The 18,442-nt window shown below is 36.1% G+C and overlaps 1 protein-coding gene across 3 annotated transcripts in view; it reads right to left on the reverse strand.

Annotated features, from left to right (window-relative positions):
* EPB41L5 (erythrocyte membrane protein band 4.1 like 5) overlaps positions 1–18,442 on the reverse strand; it is a 142,539-nt gene that overhangs the window by 69,197 nt on the left and 54,900 nt on the right. For all 3 annotated transcript variants that reach the window (XM_016433586.2, XM_007494052.3, XM_007494053.3), the window contains exons 4-11: positions 15,682–15,724; positions 14,341–14,419; positions 9,934–9,978; positions 9,514–9,566; positions 5,639–5,759; positions 5,432–5,519; positions 3,857–3,945; positions 504–573 (exon numbers count right to left, since the gene is read on the reverse strand). In XM_016433586.2, the coding sequence (XP_016289072.1) occupies positions 504–573; positions 3,857–3,945; positions 5,432–5,519; positions 5,639–5,759; positions 9,514–9,566; positions 9,934–9,978; positions 14,341–14,419; positions 15,682–15,724 (588 nt within the window). The remainder of the gene's footprint in view (positions 1–503; positions 574–3,856; positions 3,946–5,431; positions 5,520–5,638; positions 5,760–9,513; positions 9,567–9,933; positions 9,979–14,340; positions 14,420–15,681; positions 15,725–18,442) is intronic.

Genomic DNA, 18,442 nt, shown 5'->3' on the forward strand with positions numbered 1-18,442 from the left:
TAAATTTTGGACTAGATGATAAATCTATGAACACATGAAAGTTCCTTAAACAATTCAAAAGGGCATTTACATGTATTACTAAGTGATACAATTGGTTTTCTCATATATTTTATTTTTTAATAGGGGTGTTAATCTAGGATAGTTTAATTAGAAGAAAATATAAGATCAGATCAATAGTTCCAAATCTATGAGCTGAGACAACTAAGGGAAAGAAGAGAATTCTTACCATAAAGTGTCCTCTATAACTGTGTTTATCTAGAATTATTCTCTTTACTTAGTACCAATAAAACACTCAGACTGAACACAAATATCATCCAATGAGAATTCTTGAAACTTTGTTCTGTTACCATGGGCTTGGCATATATAATATTATATGCTTTTATCTTTTTTTCATTCATTAAAAAATGGTCCATGAACCTGAATGCCTAAAATAAATGGGAGCCACTAAGAAAGATGATGTTTAAGCTACTTCTCAGCTCTATGGCAACTTATTAAACTCTTACCTGTTCATCATCTTCCACAACGACCAAAGTTAATTTGTTTTTCTTGAAGTCCAATCTAGTAATCTTGGGCCTATGAGAATAAGAGGAAGGTTCTTATAAATGATCTAAAGACTTTTGGCAGACAGCAATATAAATAACTTTTTTTCCTTTTTTTTTTAAAAGGCGATGGGGGGGTTAAGTGACTTGCCCAGGATCACACAGTTGGTAAGTGTCTGGGGCTAGATTTGAACCTAGGACCTCCCATCTCTAGGCCTGGCTCTCAATCCACTGAGCTATCCAGCTGTCCCCAGTAACTTCTTTTTTAACTGATAAAATGCAATGGCTGAACTACATGATCTCAAAAGCGCCCTCCAACTTCAGAACTCCCTTTATTGTAAGTAAATTTGACATTGTCTCTCTCCAGGAAACTCCACAGCAGTTCTTACACCATTTGGAAAGTTATCTGGATGGTCACTATAAATCCAGGATTAGAAAAAGATGGGGGGGGGGGGGGGGGGCGCTGAGGTACGTATGTTCACAGAAGGTTACAGTAGGGTGGCAAGGAGATGGCTATGGAGTGAAGTTAAAAAGTAGTTGGAGCTCACCTAAATGTAGTGAGTATGGTTAACTTTCCAAAACAAAATACTTGGGTACTCCCTTATATATGCTACCTCTCCCTAAGCTCCTTTAGGCAGGGCCTATCTTTACCTATATATTTGTATCCTCTATTTACAGAGTATAGAAAGTAATAAACATACAACCTGGCTTTGTAGACATTATAAATAAAAAGTATAGAAACATGCATATTGTGAACAGGGACAAGGAGTTACAGTCTTAAAGAGCTCCCTAGAACAGAGGTATTATCAAATTATAAAGAGATCACAAGACACATATTGGCTTAGAAAACTACAAATCAACATTATCTATGCAGTACTGAACTTTTATTTATTTTGTTAAACATTTCTCAATTACAGTTTAACCTGGTGCAGGTTACCAGGGTAGCTTTCTGGAGAATGATTTCAACACCTTTAGCCTAGGGCACTGGAAAGTGCAAAGTGATTTGCCCAGGATCCCACAGCCAGTATAGTTCACACAAAGGCAGGATTTAATTCACCAGGTCTTCCTGGACGCAAAAGTCTTTAGGTAAAAGGGGAAAGAACAAAAGTCTGGGGACCATGAATTAATAATCAATGTGTGGACAAAACTTATTTTGTTTATAAGATGACAAAAAAGTACTAGAAATGCTACAGAGGGAAAAAATATAGATGCAAGAGAAAGAATAATCCTATAAATATAATCTTTTCATGTACCAAAATGCTGAATATTCTCGTTTATCATCTAAGCCTATTTGTCTCAAAGCTGATACACGGTGAAAAGAGTACCTAAATTTGGAACTGTTGGACCTGAGTTCAAATTCCAGCTATGTGCCCTGGGGAAAAGCTACTGAACATTTATTTATGTATATTATTATTAATATTACATTATCTATTATTTATAAAATGAAACATTTGGAATAGGTCTCTACTACATCTGCATGTATAATGCAATAAGGTTCTTTCACTCAACATACTGCGTATTGTTTTAGAGTCTATGGGAGCATTAATATCTCTAATTTAATTAAAAAAAAAAGAATAAAAGAAATTTGCTTTATGTCCAGGGCTGAGCAAACTATAGCTCCCTGGTCTACTACTGTTATGGCCAACAAACTAAGAAGAATTTTTTAAAATCGTTTTAACTTTTATTGTATTTTAAAATGTAAAAAAGAGCTACAGAAAAAGGTTGTTGACCCTCCAACAGTACCCAACTTTTTTCTTTTAATGTGTATATTATGTTTCTTTATAATTGAAAATGGAAAGTTACTTCTTAGCACGCTAGATAAATGTTTTTGCATCCAAAATAAGTGAGATATAAAATCAAATACAATAATGAAATTTGTAGAAGCTTTTATAAGGAAAATTAGTAAAGAATATAATTTAGTACTAAAAATAAACAATAAAAAAACGTTCCTTTAAAGATAACAACGTTTTGCTAGAGGTTTAAAAAAAATTTAAAGGTTTAAAGAGAGAAAATGCCTTATAAGCTCATTTTTGGAACTTGGTGATTTTTTTTCCATTTATACCCTTCAAATCTTATACTATGCACCACAAAAAAATAAATTGTCATTGACCATAATAGTCAAGTGTGCAAATCAAGCTTATCCTAGAATCAATTTGTTCTTTTAAAAGTCTGCAGTTCTTTTTTTTTTTTAAACTCTTACCTTCCATCTTAAAATCAATACTGTGTATTGGTTCCAAAGCAGAAGAGGGGTAAATGCTAGGCAATGGGAAGTGGCTTGCCCAGAGTCACAAAGCTAAGAAGTATCAGAGACCATATTTGAACCCAGGATCTCCTGTCTCTAGGCCCGGCTCTCAGTTAACTGAGCCATCCAGTTGACCCCAAGTCTGCAGAAGGACCATATTGAGCTGTGCTCCTCTTATTGATGCCTGTACAGAATGTCTAGTTTCTACTCACTCAGAGACTGAACCCAGCGGTGCTCCTTTTCTCTGCCCCTGGCATTCTGTTCCACATTCCTTCCTACCCCAAAGAGACAGACCATCTTGCTGTCTCTGGACCCTACCTGAGCCTGGAGTACTGTTTCACCCTGTCTTCTGTTGGTTTTGCCATGTCAGGATTTGTTTTGAAGCATTTGGGGTTTGTTTGGGGTTGTCTAAATATAGGTTTAGTAGTGAGCTTGCAGGGCTCCTTATATTACTATCTTAGGTCTAAGAAGCAAAAATATTTGTTTAAATATTCCTATTTCATATTAGCCATGAGACATTTTACCCACATGTGGATAAGATAAGGGAGAGGGAAGGACAGAGAAGGGTTGAATAAAATTTAATAGAGGCACGGTATAGGTTAGTGGACTGATTGCTAAAGAATCAAAAATGTTATGCTTATAATACCTCTTAACACACATTAGCTATCTAACCAAGGACAAATCAATTAACTACTCTAACCCCAGGAAAATCTCACTATAAATGGTTTGATATCTATAACAGTTAAATTGATAAAATCACAGATTCTGGATATTTTGATATACTCTTTTTAAATCTTCATGTCTCTGTAATCATCTTCCATATCTGAACCAGGAGTGAAACCAGAACAGTATATTAATTGGTCACATGTATTTTCCTTCCCTCTCAGCAGTTTTCCCACTTTGGTAAATATATTAAAGTTAAAAAAAAATGTTAAGTCAAAATAACATCTTTTATCTTTTAAAGTAGTTTCTAGCATCAGGGAATGTTCATACATCATTCAAGTAATAAAAAATAAATAAATAGATAAATAAATAAAATGGGTGAAATATTTTTAAATGTTTTCAGTAAGCTTACCAAAAAAATAATCCAATTTTGGTTTCTCCTTCAAATACTAGGACTCCCGTTGGGGTGAGTCCTAAACTATAGTCATTTCCATCTCGAGCCTAATTTTATAAAAGACAAAAATAAGCATGTTTTATTATTATTACACATGAATAAATTTTCATATATTAATTGTATGTAATATAACAAAAAATGTACTGTCAACATGGAAATCTAGAGATCCCCAGTTTACTTAGTGTAAAGTAGAAACCCCAGGTTTTGATCTTGTCACAGGAGAAGTTTCCCCCTGAGGGAAGGTCCACTTCACCAGACAATAGACATCCACTTCAGGTGGGAGGTAGACTCCATCCAAAGTCAAGCAACTTTTGTCTCCAGAAGCCTTTCCCAGTATATCACGCCCCCCCCGCCCCCCCTTAGAGGATCGAACTCAGGACCTTCAGTTTGGGAGACTGATGTGTTACCTACCGGACCAAAGCTGAAGTGTATATCTATTGTCTGGTGAAATCGGACCTTCCCTCGGGGGAAACCTCTCCTGTGACAAGGTCAAAACCTGGGGTTTCTACCTTTACACTAAGTAAACCAGGGATTTCCATGTTGACAGTACCCAAAGAGCCACATTATCCAGAGGAAAGCAAATTATATATATATATATACATACGCGCGCGCGCGCACACACACACACACACACACACATATACACACACATTATTCCAATATAGTCACATCTCAAATGAAAGCACCTTAACAACCAATTTCAACCACACTTTTTATAGATCCCTCCTGTATTCTATTTCCCTCAGTATATCATGGATATTATTAAAGGAAATTTTCAACGAGAGGAAGATAATACAGTTGTTGTGTTCATTGGTCTGGCAAGTCCCTCAAAAAAAAAAAAAGCACTGCATTTTGGTTTTCAGAAATTATTTTTCCTTTGAAAAGAATCTTATTTCTGAACTAAGAAATGAAAAGAGTTTGACAATGTGACTGACCAAAAGCACTTAATAAATGCTTTCCCATTAATCCATTCAACTTTTCACAATGGAAAAATTAATTATAGAAGCACTTGCAGGTTCTTATGGGTCTAATATTATTTATCCATAATTTGCAAAATGGCATTTGGATTTCAGATATTATTTCATTTTTTGCTAGAACACTGACTTTTAAAATATCATCTATTTTGGTATTTAACAGAGGAATTATTTTTTTTTAAATATGCTGCTCAGCCAAAGAGAATATGCATGCATATAACTTACTTTAATGCTTCAAAGATCTATAATTTTGTGGATATTAATTGTATTACCTCCATAAATGCAGATTATAACCCCTTTTAAATTTGCAAATGGTCTCAGACAAGTGCTGGAACCAAAGAATTCATCATACTGTAGCTAACCAGAAATAATCCTCTCCTAATCTAGGAAGGTTCTTTGACAACAAGAGAGCATTAACTGGCCCTTATTTGATATACACAATACACTGCAATTATTTCATGTGAGTCACATGACATTGTTTAAAATACCATAGAATTAAGCATCATGTCAATAAATAGTGACATAAAAAGAGAAGAAAGTATTTCAAAGCTCTACTTGCCTTTACTACGTGCATATCCACTCCATACATTTCTAGCCACTTGGCTTTGTTCAGATAGTTGGTCTCAGCCTGTGCTGGTGTTTGACCCCTGAAATTGGGGGGAGGAGAGATGACAAACAACAAAACCTGAGTAATGACTCAAAATATACACTAAATAACCATTTAGATACATGAAAAACAATGGTCAATGTGTACTGGTGCGGGTACCTGTACTCTTTCCATTTCTCAAAAATGGCTAGTTCCATCTCTTCTGTCTGAATGGGCACAAATCTGAATTCAGACACGAGGTCAGGGCCATGCTCAGCAAGATCATAGTCACCAAGTTCAGCTACAAACACAAAAGTTACACAGTTAAAGTGTCTGGAAGGTCAGCATTATTGACATAGATACAACTGAAATTGCAGACAATGTTTACTTAAAAGTAGTTACATATCTAACCAGAAGAGATATGCAAATCAAAAAAACTAGATAGAAAGCATTTCTTTTATTTTGGTGCAAACATCCATTACAAAGAAGTCTACCTTAAATAACTCTAGGCCTTCCATTGGTAAATAAACCTTTCAAAAAGTAACTTTTTGGAGAAATCACAACCAGTATCAGAAACTATACAAAATTCTTAAGTCAAGTGATGGCCATCAGCCTCTATTAAGTACAAAGAAGCAGCAGGGTTTAACAGAAAAATCTTTGGCTTGGAGTCAGATAATTGATGTCTGATTATCCTGACTAAGCTAATAAGCTTCTCTGTACATCAGTTTCCCTATCTATAAAAAGATATACAGAAAGCATCTGGAAATGCCAGGGAGGAAGGGAAGAGGCCTGGAAGCTGTGCCCCTCCCTCAAGATGCACTCCACCTCCTGCAGCCCAGGGTCCAGCAGCTAGTTTCCATACTGGGAGTTAGAGCAGGCAGGAGCATGCTGACTGGCTTCTTGGGGCAAGGTTAAGCTCAGGGGTCATGGTACTCTAAGGAATGGCTGCACTCCTCTTTCCAGAAAGCTCTATCCTATTTGTCCTTAATCAGAAAGCCACTGCTGAGCTCCCATGGGGGAAAAACTCCAGTGATAAGCACACTGACATTGTGGCCCAGAAAAAAAAATACGTCGGAACCAGAAGGGTGCATGGGTCTCATTTAATCTGGTGACTGTGGAGACTGCACCCTATCATGTTCATGATTAATGCTTCTGAGCCCACTCAGCTATTTTTATTCTGTCTAGTATCCTTTCTGCAGAATAGCTAGCCAAAGCATTTGTCCTAATCTTCTTCAGAATAACCATAGATTATTTGCCAAGATTCTATATCTACCCTGATGCTAAAGTTCCATTCTGATACCTCATCACAGTATGGAGATAACCCTGGAAGGTCATGTCAAGTGGGAAAGCCTTCAGAAGTATGCATACAGTGGTTTGTTTGTTCTCTTATCATTTGAAAGCCAAAGTAATTTAAGATCATCAGAAAGGCATACAATAAAGTATAAAATTTTCAACAATAAAAATACAGATGGAAGAAAGCATCAACCAACATAAACAAAAGCACATATGTAAGACACAATTCCTGGGGCAGTTAGATGGCTCACTGGATTGAGAGGCAAACCTGGAGACAGTAGGTCATGTGTTCAAATCTAGGCTCAGACACTTCCTAGCTATGGGACTCTGGCCAAGTCACTTTACCCCCACCCCAGCCCCCATTACCAAGCTCTTACTGTTCTTCTGCCTTGGAAATGATACTAAAATACCATCTGCCCTTTGATCCAGCCATAGCACTGCTGGGTTTGTAGCCCAAAGAGATAATAAAGAAAAAAGACTTGTACAAGAATATTCATGGCTGCGCTCTTTGTGGTGGCCAAAAATTGGAAATTTTTCCCTTCAATTGGAGAATGGCCGAACAAATTGTGGTATATGTTGGTGAAGGAATAGTATTATAGTATTGTACTCAAAGGAATAATAAAGTGGTGGAATTTCATGGGGACTGGAACAACCTCCAGGAAGTGATGCAGAGTGAGAGGAGCAGAACCAGGAGAACATTGTATACAGAGACTGATACACTGTGGTACAATCCAATGTAATGGACTTCTCCAATAGTGGCAATACAGTGATCCTGAACAACTTGGTGAGATCTAGGAAAAAGAGCACTATCCACATTCAGAGGAAAAACTGTGGGAGTAGAAACACAGAAGAAAAACAACTGCTTGATCACATGGGTCGAAGTGATATGGTTGGGGATGTAGACTCTAAATGAACATCCTAGTGCAAACAACATCATTGAAATAGGTTCTGATCAAGGACACAAGTAATACCCAATGAAATTGCGCTTCAGCTACGGGAAAGGTGGATGGAGTGGAAGGAGGGAAATAAAGTGAGTATTATAACCAAAATAAATAAATGAAATTCTTAAAAAATAGTGATAATTGATATAAAAATACTTTTTCAGTTAGACTTTTCCTTCACTCTTTAGAAGTCTTCCAATAAATCTATAAAATACTGTCAAAATTTAAACATTTCCCCTGAAAGACAGAAAAAACTGAAGCACAGAATGCATAAATTAGAACTAATTTTTCTTAGATTGCTTTTGACTAAGATTGCAAACCAATACTTTGAAAAGCTAGACTCGGTTCACTACCACAGAGCAACTTAATCACTGCCCACATTAATCCAACAAAACTTAAAACAATTTCAATAAACATGACATTTATTTGACATGTAAGTAAAATTGTCTTTTCCTTTTTTGGAGGTAGGGATTAACATGGGTATGGATTCAGTCTATGTCAAATCACAAAGAGTAGTCAAGATTTGCACACTCATTCTGCTTATCTTGAATATAAATTCTAGACCTGTTATTAATGGTTTTAATTATTAATTCTCAATTGCACAGCAAAGAGAAGTAATATATCCTAAAAGACATCACCAAAAAGTCACTTAAATGACTCAGAGTCAACAACAAATACACCTTATATTGCCTGGCATTAAGTAAATCTAGAAACACACACAAAATTAGAACCCATAAACTTCTAAATAAATGTCAAATCATTAATTGAACAATAACATAACATCTAATATTAGCATAACACAACAGAAAGTTTAAGATTGAATCAGAGGGCTCTGTCACTTAAGTAGTACTTGAGTAACCCAGAGCCTGTTATATAACTACTTTGTCTATCTGTTTCCTCATTTGTAAAATGAAATGAGATCAACTTGAAGTTTCCACTTGGTTCTAAATCTCTAACCCTGTGACCTGGAGCATTACTCTCACTCTGGTTCACCATCAGGGTACACCAGAAAGCCTTTTGGATTTATTAGCAAGTTACTCTTACAAACTCATATATTATGGCCCCCCAAAATTTAAATACAGAAAGCTTACATCAAATTCACTTTGTTGGCATATGTACTAAATACTAGGAGGATAGAACTCTGATTTGGAACTACTGCAAGTCTATAAAACACACCACTGTTCCAGAGCATTGTCAAACTACAACAGAAGTATAGATTACTTATAAGACATGTCCCAAAAGTCTTGGTGCAACTTGAATTATTAAAATTTCATTCCTTTTAATAAACTATAGTAGTCCCCCCTTTCCACAAGGGATATCCCAGTGGATGCCTGAAACTCAGAATAGTACCAAATACTATATAGCTAGCTCTGGCTTTAACTTGAAACACCTATGTTACTTACTTTTACTATACAATACTGTGCTCTTGTTTCTCACCTCTATGCCTCACAGCCTCCAACTCCCAGCATCCCACCTTGTCCCCAGATCCCAGGGCTCACTTGTCCATGAGTCTTCTGACCTGACACTCCAGGTGCTAGTGTTCTGGTATAGGTAGCCCGCCCCTTTCCTGCCTGCCTTATCCCCCTGGAATTCAGAGTTGAACATGGGTAGCTGAAACCACAGATTCGGGGGTAGGGAGAGTTGGCAGTGAAAGCAAAGGAATAGTTATTATCCTTAAATACATGTCTAAACTTGAAATAAAATACAATTTTTAGAACACAATTTCTTACAGATTCTTTGCTGTTATTTCTTTAAATTCCTTGGCACAAACAAACAACCAAAAAGGCTAAGAGAGAGCTTTGATAAAGAGGAACAGCTCACCTTGCAATGTATAAGCTGCCAACTGGACTGCTGTGTCAAAAGGACATTCCAATCTGAAAATAAAACAATCTTCTTTAATTAATAAATAGTTTGTTCTTTTAGGGGAGGCTGAAAGGGCAGGATGGAACAAACAATAGAATCTTATTACAGAAAAGAATTTCTCTATCATATTCTTACAGTAGAATTTGAACTTTTTTCCTCACCCCCAAATTTTGACAACTATGTTAAATGAACATAACTGGTTTCCTTTATGATCCTATGAATTTTTTTTATTTTATGCATTTAAAAACATGATTCTAAGACAGGGCCCATAAAAGGATTAAAAATTGCTGAAGTCCTTGACACAAAAAAGTTAAGAACACCTCTTCTATAGAAAAATTATTTCCAAAAACATAAAAGAACCAAGCAGCTAGTACTTACTTTCCACTGAGAATATCTTGTTTTAACTGAAGAACAAATAAATACCTAAGAGAAAAAGAAAAGGCCAACAATTTGCATTAACCAAACATTTGTTTTACTAAGCAATAATCCTATCCCCCTAGGAGAGAAACATTATTAACACACATATTTTAAAAGTAGAGTCCAGGCTTTTTTCTGAGTTCAGACCAGTGCTCAGATACATTAGAATAGGATCAAAGACTTAAGAACTAGAAAAGTTCTTAGTAAACTCTTTCATTATGCAGATGAAGAGACTGAGGTTTAAAGAAGTTCAACAACTTTCCCAAGGTCCCAGAGACAGAATTTGAACCTTATTCTTTGGGTTCTACATCTATTATTAACCACTGTTCCATTCTGTCTCTGAGTTACTTGGAAAATTTGCTCAAAAGGACATAATAATGAAATCCCAAAATAATGTATACACCTTGATATAATAGAAATGAAATGTGTACCTTTTATTATCAAGTAAATACATAAATTTATTTATTTCAAGTTTTTGCCTCCTCTAAAAGGACAGGCAAAAGTAAATTATTTTAATAGAAACTTTTAGCATTATATTTTAGTCTTCTAATTTAAGAAAATGACTCTATAACCAAACATCTATATGTGCAACATGTGTCATAATAATCTTTATTTTCATCTCATTTTTATGAATGAAAGTTGCACTGGTCATTCAAATAAAGACACTGGACAGTCAAATTCATAGGTTATCAGCTCCTTATATACATCCTTCCCTTTGAATCACAGCATATCAAATCATGTCTGTGATTTGGTTAAGTTTCCTATTTGAAGAACTAAATGATCACCTCCCGATAATCAAAATGCCATGAATAAATGAAGTTATGATTTTAAAAGCATTCTTTCATTGCCTAAAGATGTGAGCAAGCAAAATTCTAGGATTCATATTTATTAAATGGTAATCCTGAGAGGTATTCTGTCAACTTTGTGGCCACACTATAAAACAGGGAACAAATACCACTATATAATCATAACATAATTGAAAGAAATCAAATCAGGAGGCAAATCAAAATGGTCTGAAACAAATGGGCTTTCCAAATTTAGAAACTTTTGCATTCAGACTACTATCATTGACATCGTCTCACTATTGTCATGCTTCAGCCTATTCACAGTGGTACTTTCTCATGTTGTCTCTTTGCTTCTTTAAAAAAAAAAAAATCAATCAAACAGGGGGAAGCTAGGTAGTTCAGTGCACTGAGAGTCAAGCCCAGAGATGGGAGGCACGAAGTTCAAATAAGGTGGCTCTCAATCCACTGAGCCACCCAGCTGCCCCCCCCCCTCTTTTTTTTTAAACCCTTACCTTCCGTCTTCGAGTCAATACTGTGTATTGGCTCCAAGGCAGAATAGTGGTAAGGGCTAGGCAATGGGGGTTAAGTGCCTTGCCCAGGGTCACACAGCTGGGAAGTGTCTGAGGTCAGATTTGAACCTAGGACCTCCCATCTCTAGGCCTGGTTCTCAATCCACTGAGCTACCCAGCTGCCCCCTTTTAACTATTTGATCTTGGGCAAGTCACTTGACCCCCACTGCCTAGCCCTTACTAATCTTCTGCCTTGGAACCAATACACAGTATTGATTCCAAGACAGAAGGTAAGGGTTTAAAAATAAATCAATCAATCAAACAAAAAGCATCTATTAAGGGCTTCAAAGTACCAGGCATTTTGCTAGCTGCCAGGGATAAAATAAAAGGTAAAAACTGCCTTGGGTCTTGAAGAATTTATATTCTAATAAGGGGAGATAGGTGTAAATAACTGGGCACATAAGATACATATATAGAGTAGATGAATGATATTCCTGAAAGATAAGACACTAGCTAGTAGAAGACATGGCATAGTAGAAAAAATACTGGGCCTGGAATCAGAAAAAAATCCTTAATCCATATCTAGGCTAAGACACTTAAACTGATTTCTTCCTCAGTTTCTTCTCTAACTCTAAAAGAAAGATAAGCTTTTTTTTTTGAGTCCCCAATTCTCTCCTTCCTTCCAGCTCCTCCCCCATTCACTAAGAAAACAAGTTCAATTAACCACATTAAATCATACAAAACACATATGTACACTATCAATATTGTCAAAAAAGGCAATAAAAATAAAGAAAGTAAAAAAATTATTTGTACTTTAGAATTCACCAGTTCTTTCTCTGGAGGGGGAAAAATCATGAGCCCTTAAGAACTGTCAGATCACTGTATCGGTCAGAGTAAGTGTTTCACAGTTAATCATCATTACAATACTGCTATTACAATATACAACGTTCTCCTCATTTCACTTTGTATCATTCATATAGGACCTTCCAAGTGTTACTGCTTAAAAATAAAAATGAGTCTGTAAAACTAATAAGGGTAATGGATTGATTATTAATTATAAACTGAATTCAGATACTCTGCTGAGCTCACAAAGTATTCTCAGTTTATATCAGTGAAGTGAAACTCATAAATGAACTTCTCTTCAGGGTCAGGTGCAACGACGCTAAAGAGACTCTTGTTATAAGAAATAAAATATTTATTGAAATATATAAGGATAAAAGGATTTCTAACTCTAAGTGATTCTAACTCCACCCAAATAAAACTCCCTGGTTCTGCAAGGAACTACTTCTCCTGTGTACACAGGCCACACTAATCCTTCGCAATCTGACTAACCCAAATTTTCCCTATTCTACAATAAACTAACACTCCTATCCTTATAATTCTTAACTTCCCTCGCCTCCAAGTTATAGACCAGGCCTTTCTTTGGACTTCTCAGAGTTAAACAATCTATAAAGACAGTAATAGATAGTCAATAGTGTTTCCCAAGTTGGATGGACATAGACACACACACAGACACCCTCCTTTAGGTCTTTACCTCAGACAGTGAGAGAGAGGCAAAGATATTATCAAAGCCATTAGAGCAGGTGTCTCTCTGTGTGACTCTGCCAACTGCCAGAGACCAACTGCCACCGCAGCAAATGTCACAGAAAAAAACATTAAACTGTCAACATTTGAAATTAACGCTCTCATATGCTTCAAACTCCAATTCTTTCTCAAGCCAGCTTCTCTACTTCTTATCTCTAAACTAATAAAACAATATTTATTTTCTAATATCATTCTTATAATTTAAACCATCTCCCTCATCATTTCTTCTACCACAATCACATGCCACAACTTATTCAGCTATTCCCCAATTGATGGGCATCCCCTCAATTTCCAATTCCTTGCTGCTTCTAGAATTACTCTGTGTGTATGTTGTATATGCCTAGTTATTTACACCTCTGTCTCCCTTAAGAGTGTGAGTTTTCTTGAGATCAGGAACTGTTTTACCTTTCATTCTATCCCTACTACAAAGAGCTGCTATAAATATTTTTGCATATATAGGAATTTTTCATTTTTCTTTTCTCTTTATGGGATACAGATCTAATTTGGTATTGAAGGAAATCATCACCATGCCATTTCAAAGTATATCACTCAGCTCACAGAATCCAGACACAGCAGTCTACAAGTTGCAGTGCAGGCTGAAGTGCATTTCTCCAAAGGAGCTCAATGACTCAAGGACAAAAACACAAAAGTCAAATAATATGCCAAGTCATTTCCTAGAAAAATGGCTCCAGGTACAATGTCCCCAAAGCAAGTAAAACCCTGCAAGCCAAGTGTATGACCCCAGAAATAATACAATACTGCTGTTCTAATGAAAAACCTTAAAGCTCTCTAATGTTTTATTTGGGGGGGGGGGGGGGGTGACTCAGCAGAAAGCCAGGTCCAATTTTAGTTTTTATTTTTATACAATTAGTTGAACAAGTAGGAAGGCAGGTCTGGGGGACTGAGCTTGAGTCATGATAGCAGGAAGAAGAGTTTTCCTCTGTAGTAGCAATAAGCAGGATGCTCCAGTTGTATATAAATAAATGCTCCAGAATAATGCTCCAGAAATAATGCTCCAGAAGTTGTATATAAATAATGAGACAAAAATAAAATCTAAGACTGAAAATTCAATTTTCTAGCTACTTCACACTATTTCCTGTAAAATCGTATTCATAAATCCAAATTAAGTGAAGACACCCTTGTGTTTCTAACAATATACATACAGAACTTTTTAATCCATCTACAGAACATTAAACCAATCTACTGGGATTAGGAATAAGGTCTAGGCCTATTGATGAATGGTGAAAAACGGGAAAAATTCATGTCATTTTTGTTCTATTTCACAATTTACCTCTCAAGCAAGAAGTAAAAGCACCTCTCCCAGAAATTCACTGAAACTAGGAATAATTTTAAGAGGTGAGAAGAAAATAAATGAGAGCTAAATTTGTAAAATCAGCACTATTGGAAAAACCTGGATGTGGAAAAGGTCATCCTGTTGTAATCCTTGCAACAGAAATCAAAAATATAAATTAAGTTTGTAGACTTATTACCTTGTCAGCTCTTCACGAAGATTGTTTGGTTCTGAGGAGTAAAACTTAACACGGAGGTGCAGACAATATGGTGAACCAACTAGAGAAGGGAGGAAAAGTCAAAAACAACAATTCATCAGTCAAATCAGGATTCTTTTCCTTTTTTTTTTTTTTTTAATTTAAAAAACCCCTTGGAACCAATACTGGTTAGGGCTAAGAAACGGGGGTTAAGTGAATTGCCCAGGGTCACACAGGAAGTGTCTAAGGCCAGATTTCAACCTAGAACCTCTAGTCTCTAAGCCTGACTCTCAATCCACTGTTTCACCTAGCTGTCCTCAAAATCAGAATTTTTAATCACTAGGTTTGAAAGAACCAGTGAATACTGTAGAACAGATCTTTGTCATGTTTTATATCGATTAACTTTGATATGGTTAATAGCAATGACACAAAATATTATTTGATAAATTCACTACTCCTTAATCCTCTCACATTAAAAATTGGTTTTGCCAAGAATGGGCAACTCTATACGAATCCTAATATTTCAGTGGTCTATATATCATACAAAAGCTTTAAGTTTTGGCAGTATACTTAGAATCCTGTCAGTCTGTATTCACCAGGGCTCTTAGGAATGCTAATCTTATTAGTGTTCATGGCAAATTCTCTCACATGCATTTAAACTTACTTCAGCTGAAGGGAGTTTTCTTTTGTTTTTGTTATTTTTTTAAAAATAAGATGAGTAAACTATTTTGAGATGTTTAAAGTTACAAAATATAGGACTTGTATTATGGCTTACTCTCCACCCCCAGCTTCTTTTAAAGAGTAAACAAAATTTTAAATTGTTTTCAATGTTATTCTTAATAAAAAATTATTAACAACTTTAAAAGTCTCTGAAGATATTTTGAAACTACAAAAATCGGAAACAAAAAAAAAGAAGAAAAAGAAAAAAGCTCCAGTGGGAGCAACTGCTAGATTTTTAAAGTATTTTATAGGAACTACTGGATAGAGAGCAATCTCAATATCTTCTCTAGCTAATTTTTATAAAATTTCTAAGGAAACCATCTTTCTGATAAGGAACTTCTCTCCTTCCTGCCACTCCTCTCCTTTCCCTTCTCCAACTTAAGGATTTTCAATCAGAAGCTCAACCAAGGATTAACAAAGTACCATAGGCATCACCTTCTAGGATCAAACCATAAAAACAAAGATAAAGAAAAGTACTCAGAATGATTTCAAATATGCTATACCCTTTTTCCAGGTATCACCTAGCCATGTGTTAAGCTAGAAACCTTTGGAATTCATGGACTGTAGAAAATAAATTAGGTTCCAAATTGTCCCCAAAAGACAAAAAAAAAAAACACAACTTACTTTTAACTTGTTTTTTGATGCTTTTTGTACTGTCCAACCAATGCTGAAAGAAAAAAAAATTAAAGTATTAGACAATAAAAATAACTAGCATTTATCTTGTACCTTCTTCTTAAAGAAGATAAGCCTCATCTTTAATAAGAATTAGTATTTTGCTTCTAAGACTGTCTTTAACATAGACATCCCTGGGTGTCAATTTACACTGACAGAGGGAATATACCCATGTCAAGAAGATAAGTTTACAGCAAAAATGAAGCTAAAAGAAAAATTTCAACATATCCATTTGGTAGACTACAATAAATATATTTTACAAAAGAGATATGCAATGCAAATTGCCCAGTGTCCACAGTAAATTAATGACAAATATGAAAAAGAAGTTTCTATCCTTCACAAGATAAAGTCATATGTGGGGGCAGCTGGGTAGCTCAGTGGATTGAGAACCAGGCCTAGAGATGGTAAGTCCTAGGTTCAAATCTCGCCTCAGACACTTCCCAGCTGTGTGACCCTGGGCAAGTCACTTGACCCCCATTGCCTAGCCCTTACCACTCTTCTGCCTTGGAGTCAATTATACATAATATTGACTCCAAGATGAAAGTAAGGGCCTAAAAACCAAATAAATAATAAATAAAATTTTTTGAAAGAATATTCTATTCTCACTGACTCCTTTTTGTTGAATTGAAAAACATTAAGAACATGAAGCTGTGTGAAAAGATACTTTTCAAGGTTTCTTCTAAAATACTTTTTTATATCTAAGCCTTTCATAAAGCTATAATTCACTAGAATGAGATGCATTATCTTTCCCAATGCACTTTATTAAATAATAAATGCTTTTCCCCAGTTTGTTTTCTAAAATTTTCAAAATATTTATATTTTATGTTCATTTTATTCAATGTATACTGTAGTCAATAAAATATCTTTGTTTTCTGTCTTTTATTGGTCAAATATTAGTTTTCTAATGTGTTTGAAAAGTATAAGACATTTTTCAACAGCTATTCACTTCAGTATACTCCTTGATCCTTTGCCACTTGTTTTTTCCATGTAAATTGCATCATGATTTTGTCTAGACCTATGAAGAAATCCCGTGCCACAGCCTCTCAAAATGTTGTATTCTGATTAATCTTTTGCTATCCATGTCTCCTCTTACTTCTTTCACCCTATTGCTCTCTCTATTCTCTGGAATTCTAGCTAACTGATAGCTCTCGCCTTCCTGTGACCTGTAATAGATAAGGTCACACAGCTAGGAAGTATCTGAGGCCAGATTTGAACCCAGGACCTCCCGTCTCTAGACCTGGTTCTCAATCCACTTAGCTACCCTATAGCATGTATTAATTTAAATAATGCTGATAACTTTATTTTCACTCTGTCAGATTGCTCTTTGAACATTATTTTTTAAGGGTTACTCTTTAGGGGGTTGCTAGTAATTCAGGAAAGGTATAGAAATGTACTTAGGGATTTTCCTTGTGTAGTTGTATAACTATTCTAGTTTATTGTAGACACTAAATACTTTTATTACAAATCTAATGCTCCTATGGGGGGGGAGGGGAATGTTCCTTTGGTTAGAATGATTTTTTCCTTAGTACTGTATTATTTTAGTATTGAATAAATATTCAAAAATAAATCAATAATTCATGTGATACAAAAAAAACCATGTAAACTCTCAATTCACATGCTTTCAGATCTTGCAGGAAGTACCTGCCAATTCAACTGAACTGATCTCACACATGTATTAAGGTATATATTATGTGCACAGGTACCGAGTGTAAGAGAGAAGTTGGAAAAGAAAAAATCAGATCCAGCAAGGCAAAGGAACAGCCCAAGCAGGGGAAGGGCAAGGAAGACTCAAGATTCCAGAAGGAACAGAGGAGCTGAGAGGATTCAAAACTTGACTTCTGATCAGCTCTCTCCTGGAATGGAGGGTCTTGAGAGGAGGACCTCTGAGACGGAGGATCCCTTTGGACACAGACTATCTTCAAGTGAACCCCTGAATCTTCGGTTACAACTGAAGACAAAAGTAGATTGGGACTTTATACTAAGAAGATTTCTCTTTCCCCAAAGTGTCCTGAACTTCAACTCATAGCCAGATTAGCTTAGGAGGAAAGACAAACCCAACAAATGACCAAAGGAGAGTCAGGCAGACCACAGCCTAAATCCCTCAGGATGGGGGGGGGGGTCCCCTAATCTATAGGGATTCCTATCTCCCACTTTCCTCAACCAAACACCCTCATCCTCCCTTCCCTGTGTGTCCTCAAGAATAAAGTGTTACCCTTTAGATCAAGTTTGCCTGCTTTCTGATATCAAAGGAGACTGAATATTGGGGGGGGGGGGGGGGGGAAATCATACTCTTCCCCAAAAGGAAGAATAGTTCAAGACCAGGGCTAAGGAGTGAACTAGGTCTCAAAGGGAAAGGTGGAAGTTGGGATATTGGGAGGAACCAGAGGCAGGAAATGTATCTTCGTCTCAAACACAGCTATGATCAAGAAGGGAGGTAGTGGGTCATTTCTCTAAGACCTTCTCCAGTCCTTAACTTCCACCTCCCAAACACAATCTGAAGAGACATTTTCTGTCCCTCAGGAAGACAAACTGTGTTATCTTCCCTAAGGGGAAGAAAGGGGAGGACCAATCTCTTCCCTCTCTCCATTTCTTCAGTTCTCTCACCCTCTCTCTCCAGTTCTCCAGTGTGTAAATGTGTGACCTCCTTCTGATCATATATTACACTGGAATACAGTCCTTAATCTCTAATTCTACTGGAAAAGGATTAAAAAAA

The sequence above is a fragment of the Monodelphis domestica genome, chromosome 4, assembly GCF_027887165.1.
Source record: "Monodelphis domestica isolate mMonDom1 chromosome 4, mMonDom1.pri, whole genome shotgun sequence".
Lineage (NCBI taxonomy): Eukaryota > Metazoa > Chordata > Mammalia > Didelphimorphia > Didelphidae > Monodelphis > Monodelphis domestica.